At 44.1% G+C, this 27,020-nt stretch overlaps 1 protein-coding gene across 1 annotated transcript in view; it reads left to right on the forward strand.

Annotated features, from left to right (window-relative positions):
- The first annotated feature begins 18,043 nt into the window (after positions 1-18,043).
- The window catches only part of LOC112267709 (potassium voltage-gated channel subfamily H member 7), a 99,836-nt gene continuing 90,859 nt past the window's right edge, over positions 18,044-27,020 (forward strand). The window contains exons 1-2 of the mRNA XM_042296970.1: positions 18,044-18,487; positions 19,197-19,427. Of these exons, the coding sequence (XP_042152904.1) occupies positions 18,412-18,487; positions 19,197-19,427 (307 nt within the window). The 5' untranslated portion in view covers positions 18,044-18,411. The remainder of the gene's footprint in view (positions 18,488-19,196; positions 19,428-27,020) is intronic.

Below are 27,020 nucleotides of genomic sequence, written 5' to 3' on the forward strand. Positions count from 1 at the left end.
GTCAATTGGAGGTGTACCTGTTGATGTATTTCAAGGCCAACCTTCAAACTCAGTGCCTCTTTGCTTGACATCATGGGAAAATCCATAGAAATCAGCTAAGACCTCAGAAATCAAATTCTAGACCTCCACAAGTCTGGTTCATCCCTGGGAGCAATTTCAAATGCCTGAAGGTACCAAATTCATCTGTACAAACAATAGCACACAAGTATAAACACCATGGGACCACGCTGCCGTCATACCACTCAGAAAGGAGACGTGTTCTGTCTCCGTACTTGGTGCGAAAAGTGCAAATCAATCCCAGAACAACAGCAAAGGACCTTGTAAAGATACTGTAGGAAACAGGTACAAAAGTATCTATATCCACAGTAAAACGAGTCCTATTTCAAAATAACCTGAAAGGCCACTCAGCAAGGAAGAAGACACTGCTCCAAAACCGCCATAAAAAAAGCCAGACTATGGTTTGCAACTGCACATGGGGACAAAGATCATACTTTTTGAAGAAATGTCCACTGGTCTGATAAAACAGAAATAGAACTGTTTGGCCAGAATGACCATTGTTATGTTTGGAGGAATAAGGGGGAGGATTGCAAGCTGAAGAACACCATCCCAAACTTGAAGCACGGGGGTGGCAGCATCATGTTGTGGTGGTGCTTGGCTGCAGGAGGGACTGGTGCTCTTCACAAAATAGATGACATTATGAGGCAGGAAAATTATGTAGATATATTGAAGCAACATCTCAAGACATTAGTCAGGAAGTTAAAGCTTGGTCGCAAATGGGTCTTCCAAATGGACAATGACCGCAAGCATTCTTCTAAAGTTGTGACAAAATGGCTTGAGGACAACAAAGTCAAGGTATTGAAGTGGCCATCACAAAGCCCTGACCTCAATCCTATAGAAAATTTGTGGGCAGAACTGAAAAATCATGTGCGAGCAAGTAGGCCTACCAACCTGACTCAGTTACACCAGCTCTGTCAGGAGGAATGGGACAAAATTCACCCAACTTATTGTGGGAAGCTTGTGGAAGGCTACCCGAAACGTTTGACCCAAGTTAAACAATTTAAAGGCAATGCTACCAAATACTAATTGAGTGTATGTAAACGTCTGACCCACTGGGAATATGAGGAAAGAAATAACAGCTGAAATAAATAATTCTCTCTACTATTATTCTGACATTTAACATTCTTAAAATAAAGTGGTGATCCTAATTGTCCTAAAACAGGGATTTTTTTACAAGGATTAAATGTCAGGAATTGTGAAAAACTGAGTTTAAATGTATTTGGCTAAGGTGTATGTTAATTTCCGACTTCAACTGTACATCTAAAGCCAAAAGCATTGCATCTGCTTCAAAGCATTATCTTAGACCTTAACCTCAACTGGAGTTGTGCATAAAGGGTGTGACCATCGAACAAGTTGAAGACGTTGAGCTCCTAGAAGTAAGATTGGATGATAAGTTATCATGATCAAGTCACATTGACAAAGTTGTTGTTGTGATGATGGGAAGATGTCTGTCTGTTATAAAAAGATATTCTGCGTTTTTGACACAAAAATGACAGTACTAGATACTAGATACTCAGGCTGATCTTGTCCCATCTTGATTACTGTCCGGTAATATGGTCAAGTGCAGCAAAGAAAGACTAAGCAAAGCTGCAGCTGGCTCAAAACAGATCAGCACCCCTTGCCCTTAACTGCACATACAGAACTGACATCATCAACATGCATCATAGTCTTTCATGGTTGTGGGTTGAGGAGAACTATACTACTCCTCTTCTAGTTTTTTCTAGAAACATTTATGTGTTGAAAATGCATTACCACTTGTATAACCTATTTGCATACACTTCAAACAGACATACATACCCCACTAGGCACGCCACTGTGGGTTTCTTCACGGTACCCAAAACAAAAACAGATTTAATGAGTTGCTCAGTTATGTATAGAGCCATGTCATTGTGGAATGCTCTGCCACCAGAGGTTACTAAGGCAAAAAGCAAGTTTAGCTTCAAAACTTGTATCACAGCACCTCTGCTCTTTCAAAATGCCTAATTTAACTATAATGTACAGTACCAGTAAAAAGTTTGGACACACCTACTAATATCAGGGTTTTTCTTTATTTTGACTATTTTCTAGATTGTAGAATAACAGTGAAGACATCGAAACTATGAAATAACACATGGAATCATGTAGTAACCAAAAAAGTGTTAAACAAATCTAAATATATTTTATATTTGATATTCTTCAAAGTAGCGACCCTTTGCCTTGATGACAGCTTTGCACACTATTGGCATTCTCTCAATCATTTTCATGAGGTAGTCATCTGGAATGCATTGCAATTAACAGGTGTGCCTTCTTAAAAGTTCATTTGTGGAATTTCTTTCTTTTTTGAGCCAATCAGTTGTGTTGTGACAAGTAGGGGTGGTATACAGAAGATAGTCCTATTTGGTAAAAGACCAAGTCCATATTATGGCAAGACCAGCTCAAACAAGCAAAGAGAAATGAAAGTCCATCATTACTTTAAGACATGAAGGTCAGTCATTGCGGAAAACGTCAAGAACTTTGAAAGTTTCTTCAAGTGCAATCACAAAAACGATCAAGCGCTATGATGAAACTGGCTCTCATGAAGACCGCTACAGGAAAGGAAGACCCAGAGTTACCTCTGCTGCAGAGGATAAGTTCATTAGAGTTACCAGCCTCAGAAATTGCAGCCCAAATAAATGCTTCACAGAGTTCAAGTAACAGACACATCTCAACATCAACTGTTCAGAGGAGACTGTGTGAATCAGGTCTTCATGGTCAAATTTCTGCAAAAAAAACACTTACTAAAGGACACCAATAATAAGAAGAGACTTGCTTGGGGCAAGAAAAAATGAGTCCAAATCTGAGATGTTTGGTTCCACAGAGTAGAAACAAAGAGTAGGTGAACAGATGATCTCTGCATGTGTGGTTCCCACCGTGAAGCTGTCACACCCTGATCTGTTTCTACTGTCTTGTGATTGTCTCCACCCCCTCCAGGTGTCGCTTATTATCCCTGGTGGATATATCCCTGTGTTTCCTGTCTCTCTGTGCCAGTTCATCTGTTAAATTTTTCAAGTCAACCAGCATTTTTCCCGTACTCCTGCTTCTATTCTCTTTTGCTAGTCTTCCCAGTTTTTGACCCTTGTCTGTTTTCTGGACTCTGTACCCGCCTGCCTGACCACGTTGCCTGCCCTGACCTCGAGCCTGCCTGCCACTCTGTACCTCCTGGGCTCTGAACTGGTTTTGACCTTTTGCCTGTCCACGACCATTCTCTTGCCTACCCCGTTTGGATTGTTTAATAAATATTAAGACTCAAACCATCTGTCTCTCGTGTCTGCATCTGGGTCTCGCCTTGTGCCCTTATAGTACGAACTGGCCATGACAGACCCAGCAGACTTGGACCAACACTGCCAAGCTGTCTCCCTGCAGGGAGCCACCATTGGGAGGCAGGACGAGTTACTACAGGACCTTTTGGAAGGGCTTCGTTCTCTGATGGAACGCCATGACTAAGGGTTTAAGGCTATTATGGAGCAAGTCAGGGAGTTAGCTCATAGGCAGCCTGCCACCTCTGAGAACCCCCAACCACCCAGTAACTTTTTCCCTATTAGTGGTGAGTTTATACAGCCTAACCCGGCTCCCAGAGAACCCCGCTTACCTCCTCCGGAGTGAAATTCTGGGGATCCTGGTACCTGCCGGGGTTTTCTTTCTCAGTGCTCTCTTATTTTTGAGCTACAGCCATCTTCGTTTTCTTTGGACCGATCGAAGATAGCGAATATTTTAATGCTAATGTTGGGAAGGGCGCACTCCGAGGCTAAGGCAGTTTGGGAGCAACAATCCGACAGTTGTTGTCGTCTGGAGGATTTCATGGCATAGGTGAGGAAGGTGTTCGATTCTCCGGTATTCGGGAGAGAGGAGTCAAGACTCCCGTAGTGTGGCAGACTATGCTGTTGAATTTCGCACATTGGCCACCGAGAGTGCCTGGAATCTGGAATCTCTTTTTGATACCTTCTTCACGGATTATCCGAGGTGGTAAAAGATGAGCTAGCTGCTCTGGAATTACCGGTGTACCTCGATTCCCTCATCGCCCTCACCATTAGAATTCATGGACGTCTAAGGGCACGCAGGAGTGAGAGGAGGTCTGGCCTAGGTCACCCTTGTTCATCCGCAGAGGCTCACTCACCTTCGAAGGAATCCGGAAGTCCCCGAAGGCTGTTTTTCCGAGAGGATCTGAAGTCACCCGAGCTCCCTCAAGAATCATCGGCGACGGGTGAGTCAGATACTCCGGAACCTATGCAACTGGGCAGAGCTAGGTTATCGCCTAGGGAACATTCACATAGGCTAAGTTCCAACAGTTGTCTGTACTGTGGGGCTGCAGGACATGATATAGCCATCTGCCCAGTTAAGAGACCTATATCTGTAGTAGGTACAAGTACTCTGGTGAGCCAGACTGGGAATCCTCTAAATCCCATCAACCACATTCCTTTTTTTGTGATAGTGCTGTGGGGAGACCAGTTTAAATCTCTCCGGGTGCTCATTGACTCTGGGGCGGATGATAGTTTTATGGATGCGACCCTAGTTTCTGAATTAGGTATCCCCACTCAAACTCCTCTCTGTTCCCATGGACGCTAGAGCACTGGATGGCCGCTCTATTGGTAGAGTTACCCACAGCACTGTTCCTGATAGTCTACAGGTTTCAGGAAATCACAGTGAGGCTATACAGCTTCTCCTCATTGAGGCTCCCCATGTTCCTGTTGTTTTGGGATTTTCTTGGCTCAAAAAACACAACCCCGTCACTGGACCACAAGTTCAACCCTTAGTTGGAGTCCGTTCTGCCATTCCCATTGCATCAAAGCAGCGCCTTCCCCGAGACTGTCTCCTCAGGGCTTAAGTCAAGTATCGGATTTCTCTGCTGTCCCCACAGAGTACCACAACCTCCTGGAGGTGTTCAGCAAGGCACGGGCTACTTCTCTTCCCCTGCACTGTCCATGTAATTTTGCCATTGATCTCCTCCCAGGCACCACACCACCTCGTGGTAGGCTATATTCTATATCCGGGCCGGAGACCAAGGCCATGGAGGAGTACATAGAGGAGTCTCTGGCTAGTGGGGCCGCCCGTCCGTCTGCATCTCCTGCCCGTGCACATTTTTTCTTTTTGGAGAAGAAGGTCAAGACCCTGCGTCCGTGCATTGACTACCGGGATCTAAATGACATTATGGTTAAGAATCGTTACCCCCCTACCACTCCTCTCCTCAGCTTTTGAACCTCTCCAGGGGGCCACCATTTTTTCCAAGCTGGACCTTCAGAATGCCTACCACCTGGTTCGGATACGTAAAGGAGATGAGTGGAAGAGAGCATTCAACACAGCCAGCGAACATTATGAGTACCAGGTTATGCCGTTTGGACTCACCAACTGTCTTCCAGGCTCTGGTAAACAATGTGCTCCGGGACATGCTAAACCATTTTGTGTTTGTCTACCTTGACAACATCCTGTTTTTTCCTGGTCTTCCCAAAAACATGTTCTTCATTTCAAACAGGTCCTTCAGCGCCTCCTGGAGAACCAATTGTTTGTGAAAGCCGAGAAGTGTGAGCTCCACTGCTCTACAATCTCCTTTCTGGGATATGTCATCACTGAGGGAAAAGTCCAGATGGTCCTGGAAAGGTAAATGCAGTGGTGGATTGGCCTCAACCTATGTCCAGGTTGCAGTTGCAACATTTCCTGGGTTTTTCTAACTTCTGCTGCCGTTTCATTCAGGGTTACCCTGGCTGCCCCCCTCTCTGTACTCATCTCTCCCAAAGTACCGTTCACATGGTCTCCAGCTGTCGACACAGCCTTTGTGGCCATGAAACATCGCCTCACCACAGCACCCATCCTCATCCATCCGGGTCCGTCCAGTCATTTTGTGGTAGAGATCGATGCTTCTGATGGTGGAGTGGGGGCCATCTTGTCCCAGCGATCTGCCCAGGACCAAAAGCTTCATCCCTGTGCCTTCCTGTCCCATCGTCTCAATCCTGCAGAGAGGAACTACAATGTAGGCAATCGATAACACCTGGCGGTCAAGATGGCGTTAGAAGAGTGGAGGCACTGGCTGAAAGGAGCAGAACTGCCATTCCTGGTCTGGACCGAACATAAAAATGTAGAATATCTCCATACAGCAAAGCGTCTTAACTCCAGGCAGACCCGGTGGGCTCTACTGTTTACAATATTTCACTTCACCATTTCCTACCGTCCAGGGTTCAAGAATGTGAAGCCTGACGCCCTCTCCCACCTATACAGTTCCTCTGCCAAACCCTCAGTCTCCGAAACCATGCTCCCTACCTCATGCCTTGCAACCTCAGTGGGTTGGGTTATTGAGACCCTGGTTCGCAAGGCACAATGTTCCCAGCCTGGACCTGAAGGTGACCCGGCTAACCGGCTGTTTGTCCCTAAATCAGTCTGGTCATGGGTCCTGGAATGGGCTCATTCCTCCAGGCTGACCTGTCATCCCGGTTCCCGCCGTACCCTAGCATACCTCCGACAACGTTTCTTGTGGCCCACAATGGTTCATGACGTCTCTGCCTTCGTCGTTGCATGCACGGTGTGTACCCAGAACAAGACTCCACGGCAAGCTCCTTCTGGCCTTCTTCAGCCACTAATGGTCCCTCATCGTCCCTGGTCTCATATCTCTCTGGATTTTGTCACTGAGCTACCCCCGTCTGATGGCAACACCGTCATTCTGACAGTGGATATGGTTTTTGACCAGGGTCCTCGGTTCTAGTCTCAGTTCTGGAAGGTGTTCGGCACCCTTACTGGGGCGTCTGCCAGCCTATCCTCGGGGTTCCATCCCCAGTCGAACGACCAGTCGGTGCGAGCTAACCAGGACCTGGAGACCACCCTACGATGCCTGGTCTCAACCAACCCCACTACCTAAAGCCGACAACTGGTCTGGGTGGAGTATGCCTGGAACACCCTTCCCTGTTCAGCCACGGGACTCTCCATTTTTGAGTGCTCCATGGGGTATCAACCTCCACTCTTCCCAGAACAAGAACTGGAAGTCAATGTACCCTCAGCCCAGATGTTCGTCCGCCGCTGTCGACGTACCTGGAGAAGAGCTCAGGTAGTACTTCTCAAGACCAACTCCAGGTATCGTCAACAAGTCGACCGCCGCCGGACTTCAGCTCCCCGCTACCGCATTGGGCAGAGGGTATGTCCCCTCATTTCATTGGTCCGTTTCCCATCTCTAGAGTCCTTAGTTCCACTGCTGTCTGTCTCTTGTTACCCTGTGCCCTCCGGATTCACCTGTGTCTATAATTAACCCTGTGTCTCACAGCCATTTGTCTTCTGTGCCCAAGCCCACACCCCTTCCCGTGTTATTGATGGCCATCCGGCATACACAGTGAAACATCTCCTGGGTGTTCGACCACGGGCAGGGGTTTCCAGTACCTGGCTGACTAGGAGGGTTACTGCCTGGAGGACAGGTGCTGGGTTCCCGCTAGAGACATCCTCGATCCAGCCCTCATCTTCCACCTTCGACACCCCGGTCAACCAGGCATGCGCCCAGGTAGGACGCCAGGTAGTGCCACTAGAGGGGGGGTACTGTCACACCCTGATCTGTTTCTACTGTCTTGTGATGGTCTCCATCCCCTCCAGGTGTCGCTTACTATCCCTGGTGGATATACAGTGGGGCAAAAAGTATTTAGTCAGCCACCAGTTGTGGAAGTTCTCCCACTTAAAAAGATGAGAGAGGCCTGTAATTTTCATCATAGGTACACTTCAACTATGACAGACAAAATTAGGGAAAAAAATCCAGAAAATCACATTGTAAGATTTTTTATGAATTTATTTGCAAATTATGGTGGAAAATAAGTATTGCTCAGCATATGTGGGAACCCCCTCAAGACTGCTGAAAAAGCATTCCAGGTGAAGCTGGTTGAGAGAATGCCAAGAGTGTGCAAAGCTGTCATCGAGGCAAAGGGTGTCAAATTTAACGAATCACAAATATATATATATTTGTTTAACACTTTTTACATTTGTTTAACACTTTTTTGGTTACTACATGATTCCATATGTGTATTTACAATGTAGAAAATAGCACAAATAAACAAAAACCCTTGAATGAGTAGGTGTGTCCAAACCTTTGACTGGTGCTGTATTTTTGTTGTCTATTGGTGTCTTTCCAACATATAACTGTTATTTTATTTGAATTTTAATTGAATGTCTTATGTTGTTCTTGTGTATCACTGTTCTCTACACTGTCATGTATTTGGTTTCTAACTAGTTAATATAAATAATCAATAAAAAAATGAATATCATCCTCAATTTTACTACCGTAATCAATTCTAATATGTTAATATAAGAGATGAGTGAGCGAGATGTCCAGTTTCCCCCTCCATTAATCATTTGATAGCGCTAACTATATAGTAGCCATTTGTGTTCATCCCTCTGTGTCCACAGATATAAATCAAGTTGGGCCTAGGTCAATAGCCTCCTCTGTCTCCAAATGAATGAAACCTTGTCAAGCTCTGAATGGATCGTTTTTAGAAATCATTCCAACCGCACTGTCATTCTGCAGTCCTTTGTTTAACGATGGTTGATGACGGTTGTCTTTTGTGTGCGTGGGCTTGTGTGTGCGTGTGCGTGTGTGCATGAAAGCTTGAAATACTGAAGAAAGAGCTATGACTACCAGGCAAACCAGGAGAGAGAGGAGATTTTCTATCAGTCTTCATCGTTTAGAACAGGCAACCCTTCTTCAACCATTCCTCCGACCTAGTGCCAGGGAATGGATTCAAACTAATGTCTGTACAAAGGACATATGATGGGAAATCCCATGCTGCGTTATGCCTAAAGCTCCAGTCTTAACTGCCATTGAAAAAGGCTTGGGTTCCCTCCCTGTCTGCTACAGACAGACCACACAAACCACCTAGAGGCCAGCAGCAGCTGTCTTAACACTGATCCCAGATCTGGCCTTGCCCCTACTCTGACTGACGGGGTGAAAGAGAGAGTGGAGGGGAGAGACAGAGAGAGTGAGAGAGAGAAAGGGAGAGAAAGGGAGAGAAAGAGAGAGAAAGCATACAAGATAGGACGAGGGAGAGGGAAAGAGATCAGAAAGCATTAGTCGCTTAGAGGAACATTCTTATTATAATAGAGGGATAACAGAGGGAGGGAGGGAGGACGGGATGAGAGTAAGGAGGGGGGGATCTTGGGATGATCCAGACAGGGACAGGAAGAGTTGCCACGGCAACCTCTGATCACCCAGACTGGCTGGAGCAGGCACAGGGAGACGAGATAGTGGGTTGACTCGGTGGGTTGGAGAGCTGCCAGAGGTTTGACAAGAAAACAGGGCCTAATGAACGCTAGGGGGTGGATGGGGAGAGTAAGGGGGTTTTGGGAACGGGTGGGGGGTGATGAGTCTGTCTCCATAGAGACCTTCCAATAGACAAGGCAACTGAAACTGTATGTGATGACAAGGATGATTGTACACATATACACACACACACACACACACACACACACACACACACACACACACACACACACACACACACACACACACACACACACACACACACACACACACACACACACACACACACACACACACACACACACACACACACTATACACCTCTGTGTATTGGGACTACCCATGTCCTTGAACGCAGCTCTCAAGCAGCTCCCAGCTCTCATGTCATCACCAATCATTGTCAACAGAAAAACTAATTCCACACAGATTTTGGCTTATTTGCATATCACTGAAATGAGCCAAAATCTTCTGGAATGACCACTAGACAATTGTTTTAACATTTGGCACTAAAAACGCAGGAGAGATAGAAGTAACAGTGTATTTTTAGATAAATGAGAAGGAGCCGCAAATGTTTCAAATGTTTCGCTCGTGTCCCAAATGGCACCCTATTCCCTTTATAGTGTGCTACTTTTATGGGCCCTGGTCAAAGAAGTGCACTATAAAGGGAATAGGGTTCCATTTGGGACAGGTGAATCATCTCAATACTGGACCGTAGTTAGCATGTATGATGACATAAATACATATGAGCATTCTAAACACTGTAGCTACTGTAGCATTGAACAAAACAAGCAATTTATAAATGATTAAGATAAATCTTATAAATCTTCTATAGAGTCAGTATAAACGGTACCTTTGTCTAATTGTCTGAGTTCTCTTACTAGCTACCGACGGCCAGACAAAAGACAGGGGATTACAAGGAATGGAATCATTTGCCATGTAAACAACATCTAAAAAATACCTTGCACATGTGAGTGTGCTTTATGACTACACTAATCCGGTAGTATTGTCCATCTCACGTCCAGCCTGCGGTTCATCCATTTATTTATGTGGTCGGAATGGGCCATATCTGTATCCTCTTTCATTATCTGAGTTTCCGAGACATCCATTATAGACTCAATACCGCAAAAAGGCCCATTAGAAATAGGCTAGGGATGATGATGGCCACAGTATGTAATACACTTGGTATTACTGTTTCATTTCTTTGGATTCCTTCATCCACTCTCAGTTATGAGTTTTCTGTGTGATCTGAGAAGAAGTTCCAAAGAGGCACTTTTGCAGTGTGCTATACCTGAAGAATGGCAGCAAACGCACGAGGTCAGCGTGCGATGATAGAATGTCTTTGAGAGACATTCATGAATATTGTTCACATTTTGCATTTAAACATAGATCTAAACGATTTGGACAAAGGCCATGGAATTAATCAGCGAGCTCAAAAGAACTAAGATCAAGATTACGTTTCAGTGGATTACAAGACGTTCTTCAATTCATTATTATGTTGTTTTAGGACATTCTCCGGCGATTTCATTTGACAGATTAAGTCATCACCACCTGTGTGTGTTGCATAATAAACCTACTCATTAGATAGCTCTTTGTGAGTCCACATCTATTAGATAATGTAAGGCGTATCGGTCGTTTAGTATTCTACCAGTAGCAGGCTTCCCAAGTGCTTACATATGTTTCCCCCCCCTAGAGGACATGTTCATGATTAGGGTTCTAAGCCATGCCACCTCTCAACACTTTGTACAGCTTTTTACTGAGAAATTAGGCAGACACAAAGTGCCTGATACTTATAATAGGAAACTAATAAACCCACTTAACACATTGTCCTAAACGTGTCCTGTTCATTCAATTCTATGTACCTTTCAACATCTTATGAGGCGACATATTTTGACACAAGGAGAACATCCTATGTCTCCACATTCCCCTCACTCTCACCCTGCCATACACCCACAGCGTTTGGCCCAGAGTGTTGGGTGTGTGGTGATTGAAACAAGGTACAGTGCAGTGTTCCGGGTGATACATCTGAGGAATGGGGGGGGTGATGACCCGTGGAAGGCCTGTTAGCCTGGATGGTGACAGAAGACAAGGATTCAGATGCACACACACACACACACACACACACACACACACACACACACACACACACACGTTGGTATCTCTGGAGGTGACAGGACAGGCTATCACTGCCATTCCAACAACTTGGCCCCCGGGCTGCAGCAATCCTTTCCCATCAACCCTGTACCCAAAGTGGAGAAAGCGGTGAAAATGTGTGTGGCACAAAAAGGTTACAACAACTTGTTCCAGACACTTGTAGAATCCATGCCACTGCTCATTGAAGCTGTTCTGGCTTGTGTTGGCCCAACGACCTATTAAGACACTTTATGTTGGTTCTTCCTTTATTTTTGCAGTTACCTGTAGATTTGACCTTTGAAAACTCATTACTAGGCTAAATATGAGCATTGATATTTATGTTATTTATTTGACCTTTAATTAATTAGGCAAGTCAGTTAAGAACAAATTCTTATTTGCAATGACGGCCTACCCCGGCCAATCCCGGGCGATTCTGGGCCAATTGTGCGCCGCCCTATGGGACTCCCAATCACGGCCGGTTGTGATACAGCCTGGAATCTAACCAGGGTCTGTAGTGACGCCTCTAGCACTGAGATGCAGTGCCTTAGACCGCTGTGCCACTCTGGAGCCCAATATAAAGATGTGCCAAAATCTAAACATGTGCACATGTGTTTAATATCCACAGAGAGATAGAGAGAGAGAGAGAGAGAGAGAGAGAGAGAGAGAGAGAGAAAAATAGAGCAATAGATTGAGTGAGAAAAAGAGGAGGAATGGGTCATTCCTGGGAGCAGCGAGGCATTTGCCCTGGTGTGATCTGTGGATTAAAGGCCTTGGCTGCTGTTTCTAAATTGCTCCACATGCTGACAACAGATTCACTAAAAATGAATGGGCTGACAGAGAGACAGATGCAAGCTTATGATTGGATATTCTCCTATCAGAAAACAAACCGACGAACACCCGGAAGTTAAATGCAGATGAGCCTTCATGAGTTAAATAAATTCACTGAAAAACCACACTTACACACAGTTAAATTAACAGTATTGCATTTTTCATATAGCCTATATCCAACTAACAGTGGTGGAAAAAGTACCCAATTGTCATACTTGAGAAAAAATACTGGAAAATGACTCAAGTAAAAGTGAAATTCACCCAGTAAAATATTTATTGACTAAAAGTATTTGATTTTAAATATACTTAAGTATCAAAGTAAATGTAATTGGTCAAATATACTTAAGTGTCAGTAGTAAAAGTATAAATCATTTCAAATGTCTTATATTAAGCAAACCAGATGGCACAATCTTCTTGTTCTTTTTATTTACAGATAGCCAGGGACACACTCCAACACTCAGACATCATTTACAGATAACCAGGGACACACTCCATCACTCAGACATCATTTACAGATAGCCAGGGACACACTCCAACACTCAGACATCATTTACAGATAACCAGGGACACACTCCAACACTCAGACATCATTTACAGATAGCCAGGGACACACTCCAACACTCAGACATCATTTACAGATAGCCAGGGACACACTCCAACACTCAGACATCATTTACAGATAGCCAGGGACACACTCCATCACTCAGACATCATTTACAGATAGCCAGGGACACACTCCAACACTCAGACATCATTTACAGATAACCAGGGACACACTCCAACACTCAGACATCATTTACAGATAGCCAGGGACACACTCCAACACTCAGACATCATTTACAGATAGCCAGGGACACACTCCAACACTCAGACATCATTTACAAATGAAGCATTTGTGTTTAGTGAGTCCTCCAGATCAGAGACAGTTGGGATGACCAGGGATTTTCTCTTTAAACCTTGTGTGGTGTTCATGTTGTTGTTATCCACCCAATGTTCGCTGGTCTGATGGACCCACAACATTATTGGGTTTTTAAAACAATACAGCCATATCAATTTACATAAAAATACTTCATACTTAGATGTTGACTTATATCAATTACGAGCAATATAAACAGCATACATGGTTAATATTTGCCATTTACCTCCGCTAGATCACATTTATCAATAAAAACGCTATTTGTTTTTTGGGATAAAATGTGATTTTTTTGTAAATGAAAATCCATCATAATCAAGACATGGGTGGAATAAGTCATGTTTATCTTGAACAAATATAAATGAAACAAGGTTTTCATCACTATTGATGTTCATTGCTTTTACTGAACAAGTTGGAAGGCCAAATTTTACATACAGTATTTTATGGAAATGGTAAATGAGCCCCATTGAACACAAATTAAGGCCGGTCCATACACCACATGAGGGACAGAATTTTACTGTGTGTGTGTGTGTTGCAAATGTATTTCTTGCACTTGATGCATGTTCACTGTTTCTTCCTGTCCTTCTTGTGTCCACACACATCACAGCACTTCTACTTGTTGCTACCGGCTGCAATCTAGAAATGATGAAAACACTTAGTTCAGGAATTTTACTAACATCTCACTCATTCACTCATTCATTCACTCACTCACTCACTCACTCACTCACTCACTCACTCACTCACTCACTCACTCACTCACTCACTCACTCACTCACTCACTCACTCACTCACTCACTCACTCACTCACTCACTCACTCACTCACTCACTCATATATAGTTACAGCAGGCCAAGGTAGGAGAGTCAGTCAAGCCCACATGCAACAGCATCACTCACACTTACTCTCGGTATTGGAGTTGTTGGTTCTGTGGGTTGGACGGATGGGCGGATGGGGCACCAGCATCCTCCTCCTGAATCCTCCTCATGATGGCTGCAGAAGCTGGGGTCCTTGGGATATGTTGCCTGCTCTGGATTTGAGGTCTTACCAATGCCTTCCCCAGCTCCTCGAGAAAGCGCCGTCTCCTCTGGAGTTTCCCTCTGTTCCAATCTGGGTTCAACGCCATCCAGATGACAAACGCGTTGTACGCCGAGATGTCCAAGATGTTGAAGAATATCACAGGTGGCCAGCGTAGGGTTCTTCTTTTGCAGCTGTAGCCAGTCACCAGCTTGTTTAAATTGTCCACTCCTCCTTGTGTGTCATTGTAATCCATTATGATTTCTGTTTTTTGATGTTCCTGGCCACAGATTCTCCCATCCCTGTGCAGCGTACTTATGGCTACCACATTTTTGCCTTTCTTTGGCACGTAGGACACTAGGGATGTGTCGGCCGTGAACACAAACTTAGAGGGATTGATAGGCCTGTTCCGTGTATTCACAGCTGAGGTGGGAGCTCTGGCTTGTTTTTTCATACTGTTCCTACCATTGTCAGCTTCCTCTTGACGAGCTCCTGTTCCCGCTTGTGCAAAGTAAAAAAGTTATTGCATGTGATGTTGTGGCCACGGAGTCCATGTGTCACGTCCAGGACAACCCGCATCCCTTGGTTCTTCTCAGTGGCTCCTCCACCTGGCTTCCCTGTATACACTTGCATGTTCCACACATATGATGAAGCAGACCAGATCTTGATTCCATATTTGACGGGTTTAGATGGTATGTACTGCCTGAAGGGGCAGTACTATAAATAGTAAAGTAAATAGTAAAGTAAAGTACAGACACCCCAAAAAACGTAGTACAAAAGTAGTACTTTCAAGTATTTTTACTTAAGTACTTTACACCACTGCCAACTAATAACCTAATCACTGATCAAGCAACATTATGAACTAAACGTTCAAATCCTGTTGCTGCAGGATTATTTGCTGGTCAAATTAAAATCCTACATCTGTATGTGCAGCGTAAGCCTTTTCTTCTCATGATTAGTATGTCGTAAATATTGAACAAATGTTTTGTGACATTGTGTAAAACAAGCCAGGCTGTATCATGAAAAACTTAGAATTACAAAAGATGATCTCTACTCATCTCTTTTGAACCACTCCCTCCCTTTTTAACCACTCCCTCCCTTTTTAACCACTCCCTCCCTTTTTAACCACTCCCTCCCTTTTTTCCCGTTCCGTCGCCCATTCTATTTCTCCACCTAAATAATGCACTGTGGGTATTTGTGTGAATGGAACACAGCCTCTATCTCTCCTTTTAATCCTCCCTCCCTCCCTCCCTCCCTCCCTCATTCGAACATATTCAGCCACTGCCCTCTCTCTCTCTCTGCATTTCACTCATGAATGAGTCGAACGTGACTCCTGAGAGAAGGATTACACCAAGCTGTGTTTATTGTTTAATAAATACTGTAACAGCTATCATGGACATGAGTCAGGGGGAAATGTCTCAGAATTGTAGCTAGCTACACGACTTTTACTTTTGCCCAGAGAAATCATTTTGTGGGTAATTTCAGTAAGCACTATCTGCCGTCACAGCTGCAGCCTACGGGTCTCTCACATCCAGATAAGATGGAGAGAAACTGTTCCCAGGCTTATTGTCTTGCTGGTGATTTAGGGTAGGTGACAGTAGAACACATTCTTGTTGGTCCACTTCATGTACAGTCATAGGGTTCACTGCAGCTTTCAATACATGGAAATAACCTCTCGATGTGAACTATATTTCCCACATCCACGTGTCTGAACAGATAGCAAAAATAATCAACAACATACAGTATGCAGACTGCCATTTCATTGAAGTAGAATGCTAGGATTCAGACACATTTTGTCTGTTTTTGTTGCTTCTTACAATGTTTTTGGCATGCGTCTGATAGCAGGAAGCTCAGATGTTATGGTGTTTCATTCAGATTGTTGTCGGAAAGGACAATTTGTTCTTATACACACTCCAATCTGGTTCTCTGTCTCCTGTTTGATCCAGTGAATGCTGTGACAGATTGTGTGGCGGTGCCAAAACAGTGCCAGTCTAATCAGTGAGTTGGGTGTGTGAAATGAGCACAGTTCATAAAAGGCTGTCACACCGACCCTTAATGTGATTCAGACTGTGGGGAAGTCATGTCCTTTTCAGCACTGTTGTGTGTGTGTGTGTGTGTGTGTGTGTGTGTGTGTGTGTGTGTGTGTGTGTGTGTGTGTGTGTGTGTGTGTGTGTGTGTGTGTGTGTGTGTGTGTGTGTGTGTGTGTGTGTGTGTGTGTGTGTGTGTGTGTGTGTGTGTGATATAGTAACCTATGACTAAGTAGTTTGGATGTAGTGAACTACTTTTTCAAATTAACTTCAGTTAAGTAAACGTAGGTTTGCAAATATACCCGTAATTTACCAACGTTACCGGAATTGTACTTAATTTTGGTAATTAACAGGTCATCTATTGTAACTAGTAATTTATACTTTTACAAATGAATACTAAATGTACAGCAGGGATGCTGTACTATGTTTTACAGTCTGGAAAATGGTTCCGTCAAATATATTTCAGCATCGCTTCTAAAAAGCTAAATTACAGTATTAAGCTGGCAACTCTGGTGCCAGTATAATGCTGTAGATTTACAGTGAAATTCTCCCTGGAATCTAAATGTAAAAATAAATAAATACATTTGCACATAAAATACATTTATTCAAATTAGTAACAACATTAAAAACAATGAACAATACAATTGACAATAGAAGTAAAAAATCAAATCAACGTGTATTTGTCACGCGCGCCGAATACAACAGGTGTAGTAGACCTTACAGTGAAATGCTTACTTACAGGCTCTAACCAACAGTGCAAAAGTTAACACATATGGTTACCTAAGAAAACATGCAGTTTTCAAAGTTGTCTATCAGTAAAGATACTTATAAACAAGTCAAGGTGCAGCACCAAACCGGCATGTGATACAAATATTATTCCACTTCACCACTGCTAAGAAGATATTTACTAAAATAGTCTGAGCGTCACGTGTGTCACCCGACAGTATGAGGTTGGCGTCTGAAACTGAAACTTTGAATATACAGTAGCTATAAGCTTTTACTGTGAAGAAATACAGTATGTTAGAGTCATTTTTACAGGAGGCTTCAAATAACAGTTAATAACAGTATTTCTCTGCATTTTACCCATAAAGCAGTGCAATCTACAGCATTAACGCAGTAAAACACATGTGCCGCATTTGACTGTGCATTCTACAGTGTTTTGCTGTTGAAATGACAGACAAGTCTTACAGTGTAGAGAGACAAATCGGAATGACTGCTCCGTATGGTAATCATTGAGAGACGCAAAGGTTCTACATCCTGACCTGCTTTGTGCGCCTTAGTATCTTCCCCTGCCGCCTGGCTATTGTATTGTTTTCTCAGTGGACCAGATGGATGGTGAGGTTGTGCAGAGATTCTGAGACAGATGTTTTAAGAGGGAGCTTGTGCGTGTGTGTCCTTCTAAAAGGAGTTTTGTTACAACTTCAGCACCATGGACAGGGAACCACATCTACAACGTTTTCCCCCTCTTTGAAACTTGATAGAATCATTAGTGTCGTAGCCTGTGTTTCAAAGACTCATTACTGCTTGTAGCCTGTTTCCATTGATTCATTTGTGGAACTGTATATTTCTCTGTATCTGATAAATAACTACAGTATGTCTAGAATTCATGCAGTCATCGTATGCATTATATGCATTGGCAATTACAGGCATGCCACAGTCAACGTGAGACATAAACCCACGTGTTTTCCATGGGTCAATGTAAAAATAGACGATACAGCTTTATTGCCCTGGCCTGGCGTCACCCATAGCTTCTTCTCAACGCATGGATATATGATTTCCTCCACAGCCTTGATCGCGAGGTGCACGAGCTGAGCGCTGCCTGAGCGGGGTAACGTCACTGTCGGTGGCACCGCGGGCATCAGTCCATTCTCCACAACAGCAGCAGTAGCAGCGAGCGCAACGCTATAGAGCGGCGGCAGGGTCCCTCACATGATCATTTTGAAATGTTGGAGAAACTACGCTGTACAACAACCTTTTACTCCAGAGTCAATGCTGTCGAAGTGCACTTTGAAGGCGTCAAAATGTGCCGTAGCCGGACCATATTTTTGTTGAAGTAAGGAAAGGTCGGAAGAGGGGGAGATTTCCTAAGGATGAGTATAGACAACGGGGAGACATTCAGGCTTTAGCGGTTGGAGCCACTAGAACTTGAGTCTCAGGAGAAAGGTGCGTTCCTACTTGGACAGCGGAATCTTTCTTATTTTTTGGAATAATCATGCCTGTTCGGAGAGGTCATGTTGCGCCACAAAACACCTTTTTGGGGATAATTATAAAGAAATTTGAGGGACAAAGTGAGTATTATCTTTGTGTTTTCACAATAATGTATCTTTAAATTCATAATATTCATAAGGGTAGGAAAATGTATTTTCCTTGCTTGCACACGTACAAAATAAATGAAGTTAATATTTTTTGATCTGACAATTGGTACTTCGACAACAATTTTTTTTAACAATCAGTAAGAGTAGAGCTAATATTGTTGCGCTTGTGATACTTTAGAAGTGGGAGAGTTGAGGGTAAAATAATTTAAATATGGGATATCATTGAGCATTATCTAAGGTACTTCGAAGTAGCAACCACTTATGTTTCTCCACAAGATTACATGGCAATAAGTAGTATCCAAATAACATACATATAACCTTTTTCAAATACTCCCACATTTGAAATGGTTATGGTCAGGTGGTTATGTGCCAGTTATTCAATGTGGATCTCTCTGTTTGATAGTATGGCTATGGCATGAACATGAATCAAGAGGAATGAAGCACACACCTCCATATTAACAAATACTGAAGCAATGCAACCTTAGCCATGATAGGACTGAGAGAGACATGTGTAATGGATCATCTGTATATTTTTGAGTGATTTATAATACAGTGAATATTTTATTCTGTATATAAAGCATCATGCAGTGGTATTATATCACATACCTCTGATGCTACCATGAATGTGTTAACCCACCCATTCCTCCCCACTATGATCTTACACCCTTCTATATGTTCACAGATAAGAAATTCATTATAGCCAATGCCCGGGTTCAGAACTGCGCCATCATCTACTGCAACGATGGCTTCTGTGAGATGACCGGCTTCTCGCGGGCGGATGTGATGCAGAGGCCGTGCACCTGCGACTTCCTCCACGGAGAGTTCACCAACAGGCATGCCATCGCCCAGGTAGCCCAGGCTCTGATGGGGTCTGAGGAGCGCAAGGTGGAGATCACCTACCACCGCAAGGATGGTGAGTACGGGTCACAGAGTCCTCCCCACTGGGCCTCGTTGCTCATGCTTTTCTGTTTATATGACCAAATTGAAGCAGAATATGGGTCAGTGAATGGTGACAGAATAATGCAGGAGAGACAGGAAATGGAATGGGCTTGGCTTGACAATGGACTTTTCTGAAGTGTCAGTAGGTCATTTGTGTTGAACAAAAACACGGACAGAGGTGTATGTTTGACATCTCATTTATTGCCGCTCAGATGGAGGGGGTTTCTGTCTAGAGCTTTTGAAGTAGAAAAACTCAGTATCTATTTGTGAAGACAATTGCATCTCCATACACTCGAATAGGAAATTGAATATTGCACAAACCTAGAAACAAAAATAAATTGGTCAAATCCATTGCCTCTTGGCTAAATACATAAAAAGGTGACATATAATTGAATGAGTCGTGTAGTTTAAGCCGCTTCTGAATTTTCCATGGAGATTATATGAGTTGGCATGACAGCTGCTATTGTTTTGATGGGTCACATGCTTAGCGAGTGGCAGAGTGAAAGTTTAAACCACCTCTCCCATATCCAATAACCAGGGTCACCCAGGGTGCATTGCTGTGCCCTCTAACGATGAGATTCCTTCCTATCCAGATGACTAAGCTTGTAGCGGTTGCGTAATGGTCAAGGTGTATGTAATCACTGGCCTAGCTGACATTTCCACCTACAAGGGCTGAACAGTTTCATAAGAGCTGGTTGAAGCCGGGTTAAAGTTGGTGACTGGTCATGAAACATGGGTTGCTGTGTGCTGACACAACATTTACACCTTGTTAGAGAAATCCTGGGGAGAACCTTGCATGTGGATAGGGGGATGTGGACAGGTAGGGTGGAGGACCGTACTGGAGAGATGGATGACAGAGGTATAAAGGTGAAGAAAGAGAGGACGACGTTGAGGGAACTAGGGACTTGTACTGTTACTAAGCCAGAACATAGTCTGGGGGTCTGATAACGTGATCTAGGTATAGAGGTGTGGATGAACACATGGGTTGTGATGTGGCCATGATAACAAACACCTCATTACCACAAACTCATATCAGTGCTCCAAAGCCTCCGAATGGACCAACTCTGCAGTGTGTTTTTTTCCAACATAGGAGAGGCCTCACAGGCATCGATCGCTTAATGAGGACACAAATACCTTCATGTTGCATTGATCTTCAAACCTGCCATGTTGGGAGAATGAATCAATAGTGTCTGTCCTGCTATCTTTCACTGGCCAGGCCAGCCCCTAGAGATGGGATGAAGGGATGAAAAGAAAGATTGGAGGGGTAGAGACAGAGGGGTCCTAATTATCGTGGCTGGAGCTGTAAGGCTCTAATTACCTCAGTGTCTAAACTTCCTGACTCCGTAAGTTGCGTTCCAAAGGGCACCCTTTTCCCTATATAGTGCACTCCTTTTGACCAGGACCCATAGGGCTGTGGTGAAAAGTAGTACACAAGTAGGGAATATGGTGCTATTTGGGACTCAGACCATGAGCTGTCTAGGGAGGGACCTCATAACACAGACAGTATTTTCACCTCCTTATAACAATTGATTTGATCATAGGCGTTGCATTATAAAACACTCATATTGTGGGTTTAAGTGTGTTAAAACGACATGACTGGTATGCACATCAGGGGCATAGGCATGGTTGGGCCTGGGTGGAAATCCGATTTCTCTCTGATATTGTGTTGCAGAGAGAGATGTGATTGTGGCGTGGGTGATTGGTCATTTGGTTGGATTCTCCCATGGACCACTTGGAGCCTGTAGGCCAATCTCCTCCAATTTACAGTAATCCCCCGACCCGTGGTCCTGACAACCAGTCTCTGTCCTTCACAAACTGTGAAGGATTTTCTTGCCTCAGCAGAATTTTGTCAGGCAGATGAATCTATTATGGGTTGACATCTTGTCCTTTTGGGGAATCTTTGGTGTTCCTTTTCTAGCTTGGTTCTGCTATAAAGTTACAGCACAGTCTCTCTCCTCCTCGAACCGTTTCCTGCGCTTACATCAGACATTAGGCATTGCGTAGTCCTTTAGTAAGTGAGTTATGCCTCTCGCTCGGAACTGCTGTGCATTCAAGTAACCAAAATGGCTGCTTACCTCGCGTCCTACAACATAGAGGTGCCGAGTGTGATGCAATGTTGCAATGATCTTAACGCCATCTGTATTCTACTATCAACCTCGACTTCTTTCAAATGTGCAATCAAAAGTGGTACATTTCAGTTGGCACATTCCAGTTGGCTATTTCAGTTGTCTTTCAGTTCGCTGCTGTCCCTCTGCGTGTCCTGAATACTACAACAACAGAAACACTTAAGGCCATGCAGGTGGCTTGTTCCTTTGGAGACGGAACAAGACAATCTTATTGTAATCACTATACATCATGTAGTGCGTGCGTGTGTCTGTGGTGACGTCATTCGTTCCGATTCGGTCCCTTTTTTAAATTTAATCAAGAGGAAACCAGAGCTTGATGCCTCTGTGCTGCGATGGGATCCATTTACAGTCTTCACATTCATCCGTGTTTCAGTTTGGTCTGATGAACGCTCACAGTAGAGTTCTCTTCTGTTCTCCTTCTCTGTCTCTCACTCTGCCGAAGTAGTGTAATGACAGTCGTGAAATTCTGTCACACAGCAACATCCTGTTTTACAAATGCTTAATCTAAACCTATCCTATTACACGCAGCCTATTCTATTGAATCGAATGCCAGTTCAGTTGAATGTAGTCGGTGTTCTGTGTGTGTGTGGTCTGTGTGGAGGCACCACTATAATACATAATTTCTCAATTTGAATTTCTCACCGTATTCATATATTCAAATGGAATAATCAAACAGCCTTAACCTCTATTACACAGAGCAGACTGTGGGGATTGGGTAGAGTAGAGAAACTCATACATGCTGTGTGGCCAATCACCATCTCTCATGCATAAACATCATGGGGTGCATCCCAAATTACTCCTTATTCCTCATTTAGTGCACTGCTTTTGACGAGGGCCCATAGGGTTTATTGGGCCCATATTTTTATTGCGTGCTGGGCAGGTCACGAGGGTAACACACATGAGGGTAAGTCAACATTCTAGACCAGAGGGTCAGACATGCCCAAACACAAACACATTAGGTAAACAGAGAGGGAGAGGACAGATGAGTTGGTGACTGTAGAATTTTAGGGTTTTGCATACCTGATTCAACACACACTCTTACTCTCTCTCTCTGTCTCTCTCTCACCATGCTCTCTCTCTCTCTCTCTGTCTGTCTGTCTGTTTCTCTCTCACCATGCTCTCTCTCTCTCTGTCTGTCTGTGTCTGTCTGTCTCTCTCACCATGCTCTCTCTCTCACCATGCTCTCTCTCTCTCTCTCTCTGTCTCTCACCATGCTCTCTCTGCTCTCTCGCTCTCTCTGCTCTCTGTAGAATTTCAGGGTTTTGCATACCTGATTCAACACACACTCACTTTTACTCTCTCTCACCATGCTCTCTTTCTATCTCTCTCTCTCTCTCTGTCTGTCTGTTTCTCTCTCTCTGTCTGTCTGTCTGTTTCTCTCTCTCTGTCTGTCTGTCTGTCTGTCTGTCTGTCTGTCTGTCTGTCTGTCTGTCTGTCTGTCTGTCTGTCTGTCTGTCTGTCTGTCTGTCTGTCTGTCTGTCTGTCTGTCTGTCTGTTGTCTGTCTGTCTGTCTGTCTGTCTGTCTGTCTGTCTGTCTGTTTCTCTCTCTGTCTGTCTGTTTCTTTCTCTGTCTCTCGCTCTCTCTCTGTCTGTCTCTCTCTCTGTCTGTCTCTCTCTCTCTGTCTGTCTGTCTGTCTGTCTGTCTGTCTGTCTGTCTGTCTGTCTGTCTGTCTGTCTGTCTGTCTGTCTGTCTGTCTGTCTGTCTGTCTGTCTGTCTGTCTGTCTGTCTGTCTCTCTCTCTCTCTCTCTGTCTCTCTCTGCTGTGATGGCACACTGTGGTATTTCACCCAGGAGATACAGAGTATGGGAGTTAATCTAAATGGGGTTTGTTTTCGCTCTCTATCTCTCTTTGTTGCGCTGTCTGTCTAGATCTGTAGGTGCCACAATAATGACTCGTTCCAATTAGTGGCATTTTAAAAACGAAACATTACATTGACTACCCCATGAAACATAGTATTTCTGGATTTCTGAGTAAATCTGCCATTAGTCTCATGCTTCACACTTGAGAAATATAACTCTGTCCCTCTATCCCTGTGTGTGTGTGTGTGTGTGTTTGTGCGCGTATGTGTTGCCGTGCGCGTGTGTGTTGCCGTGCGCGTATGTGTGCATGTGTGTGCGTACGTGCGTGTGTGTGTTGCCGTGCGCGTATGCGTGCGCGTGTGTGTGTACGTGCGCGCTCGTGTGTGTGTGTGTGTGCGCGCGTGTGCATATTTTTATGTCCAATCTGTTTAGTTATTGTCTTTCTTCAGTTTTGTTAGGTACTTATAATATCAGTGAGACAATACTTTGCATTCATTGGCTACATTAAAGTCCCTATCATTCACTCTGGGTTTCCGCCATAGGCATTGAACTTATCTAACTAGCATGAAGCGAAGCTCTCTGTCACCATTGGAATGACAAAGCACCAACCTGCAGTAGTATGCAAAGTGATGATATGTGCATAAAGCCATCTATTGAACTGAATGACTTTCGAGAGCAGAGAGTGGGATGTCATTTTTATGTGGATTTGCTGTGCAAACAAGATAATCTCTCTGCAGTATGGCCTGTAGTCAAATCTGCTATATCAGGTTCCACAGTCTCACGGAATCAGGAGAGAAGACTGAGGTAATGTCACCAACAGTGCATATGCTACTGAGGCAAAAGAGATTGAAAGAGAAAGAAAGAGGGGGAAGAAAGAGGAGGAAGAAAGATGGACAGAGAAGGAGAAAGGGAGGGAGAAGGAGAGAGATGGAGAAAGGAAAGAGGGAGGGAGGGATCAAAATAGAGAGGGAGATAGGGAGAAAGAGATACAGTGAGTGGGAGGGAGGAGAATTCAGGTGCTGGATATTTCCATCACGGGGACACCCTCTTGAATTTAATTCAAGCTCATCTGAGCAGCCAATCTCAATTATAGATGAGCCTGGCACCAGTTATCTGTCTGTCTGTTTCTCTCTCTCGCTCTCACTCTCTCTCTCTCGCTCTCTCTCTCTGTCTGTCTCTCCCTCTCTTTTCCCCATCTTTCTCTCGCTCTGTTTCTCTCTCTCTCCCTCTCTTTTCCCCATCTCTCCCTCTCCCTCTAGCTTTCTCTCCCACTCTCTGCCCCCCCTCCCACGAGTCCAGCCAAGTCCTGGAGGTATCCTCTTCTACTGCAGTGTGTTCACAGTGGGACTCAGTCTCACTTTAGTACAGTATATGCGTATCGATGACAACAGGGCCCCACTGCAACTCTAAAGGTAATAGATACACTACATGACCAAAAGTATGTGTACACCTGCTTGTCAAGCATCTCATTCCAAAATCATGGGCATTAGTATGGAGTTGGTCCCCCCTTTGCTGCTATAACAGCCTCCACTCTTCTGGGAAGGCTTTGCACTAGATGTTGGAACATTGCTGAGGGACTTGATTCCATTCAGCCACAAGAGCATTAGTGAGGTCGGGCACTGATGTTGGGTAATTAGGCCTGGCTCGCAGTCGGCATTCCAATTCATCCCAAAGGTGTTTGATGGGGTTGAGGTCAGGGCTCTGTGCAGACCAGTCAAGTTCTTCTGCACAAATCTTGACAAATCATTTCTGTATGGAGCTCACTTTGTGCATGGGCGTATTGTCATGCTGAAACAGGAAAGGGCCTTCGCCAAACTGTTGCCACAAAGTTGAAAGCACAGAATCTAGAATGTCATTGTATGCTGTAGCGTTAAGAATTGCCTTCACTGGAACTAAGGGCCCTAACCCGAACCATGAAAAACAGCCCCATACCATTATTCATCCTCCACCAAACTTTACAGTTGACATATATCCATTTGGTCAGGTAGCATTCTCCTGGCATCCACCAAACCCAGATTTGTCTGTCAGACTACCAGATGGTGAAGCGTGATTCATCACTCCAGCAACCCGAGGACAGATGATTTTTACACGCTGTGCGCTTCAGCACTCGGTGGTCCTGTTCTGTGAGCTTGTGTGGCCTACCACTTTGCGGCTGAGCCGTTGTTGCTCCTCGACGTTTCCACTTCACAATAATAGCACTTACAGTTTACTGGGGCAGCTCTAGCAGGGCAGAAATTTGATGAACTGACTTTTTGGAAAGGTGACATCCCATGATGGTGCCACGTTGAAAGTCACTGAGCTCTTCAGTAAGGCCATTCAACTGCCAATGTTTGTCTATGGAGATTGCATGGCGGTGTCCTCAATTGTATGCACCTGTCAGCAACGGGTGTGGCTGAAATAGGCAAATCCACTAATTTGAAGGGGTGTCCACGTACTTTTGTATATATTGCGTACAATATGACAGGGATGAATAGCTGTGTTGTTGTGGATAGGTTTTCATTGTGCACCAGTTCAATTTGCACTACTGTCAAAGTTCATGACGTCCTAGCCTGTTGGTAGGTGTGTCGGAGAGATGGCAGCTTGCATGTTGAAGCAATAAGCAAACTCTTGCATTGGTTGGTTATGTATGACAATACATTGTGTGAAACAGAACAAATATAAGCACTCCCTACATTGGGTGTAGAATGAAACAGTAAAATAATTTATTTCAGGCTACTTCATTTGGTAAAAAATTTCCGCTGCGTCTTCGCATGACCATTTGGAAATCAGTTTCAGTTCACAATGAACTCCTCTCTTGCCTATTGTGCCCCTCCCCCTACTCACGTACCCCTAAAACAGAGATTGTTTTAGTCACAGAGTTACCGCATAGTGTTGTCATAGCAACAGATGGAGGATGGAACCAGCCGACATGTATTATCTTGTTCTCTTCTCTAATCTATCATGGCATGTCTCCACCAGCACCTGAAGCACTGGAGCTCACTGTAGCCATGACGATTGTCAATTCCATTCTCATGAGATGGGCAGATTGCTGAATCGTGCTGTTTGTGCAGTTCAAGGGATTATGAGATGTTCAATGAGATGTTTTGTCAAAGGAAGTTCATTCTGTTAATTGTCATTAGTGCCCTAGTTGTGATACTGGATATGCCTAAGACTTAGCCATAGGGTAGCCTACATACTGTAGGGCCATGCCCATATAAGACACTATATACAGATGTAGGATCTTAATTTGGGCCTGTTTGCTACAGCAGGAAAAGAATCCAGCTGCAACGAATGGACATTTTTGAAGGGATTGATAAAAAAAATTGTTTTCAAAGTGGAAATGACAAACTTTGTTTTCAAAGTGGAAATGACAAACTTTAAATGTCTTTTTTTAACCAAAATTACACTAGAAGAACGCTATCCTGCAACAGGGTGATCAAATTAAGATCTTACATCTGTAGACACTCCTATATTTTATCTCCACACATGTCACCCGTGGGGAACCATGGGTATCTGACCTGATGCAGAACTCTACCCTAGGGGATGCCATGTCTGGTTGAGTATGGATGAATGTAGAGCAGGGTGTTCAGGCTTTGAAAACACCTGAATCAACTAATTAGATCCTTGTTGATTTGTTGTATTTGTAAAACAGGTGTGTTACT

The sequence above is a fragment of the Oncorhynchus tshawytscha genome, linkage group LG14, assembly GCF_018296145.1.
Source record: "Oncorhynchus tshawytscha isolate Ot180627B linkage group LG14, Otsh_v2.0, whole genome shotgun sequence".
NCBI lineage: Eukaryota > Metazoa > Chordata > Actinopteri > Salmoniformes > Salmonidae > Oncorhynchus > Oncorhynchus tshawytscha.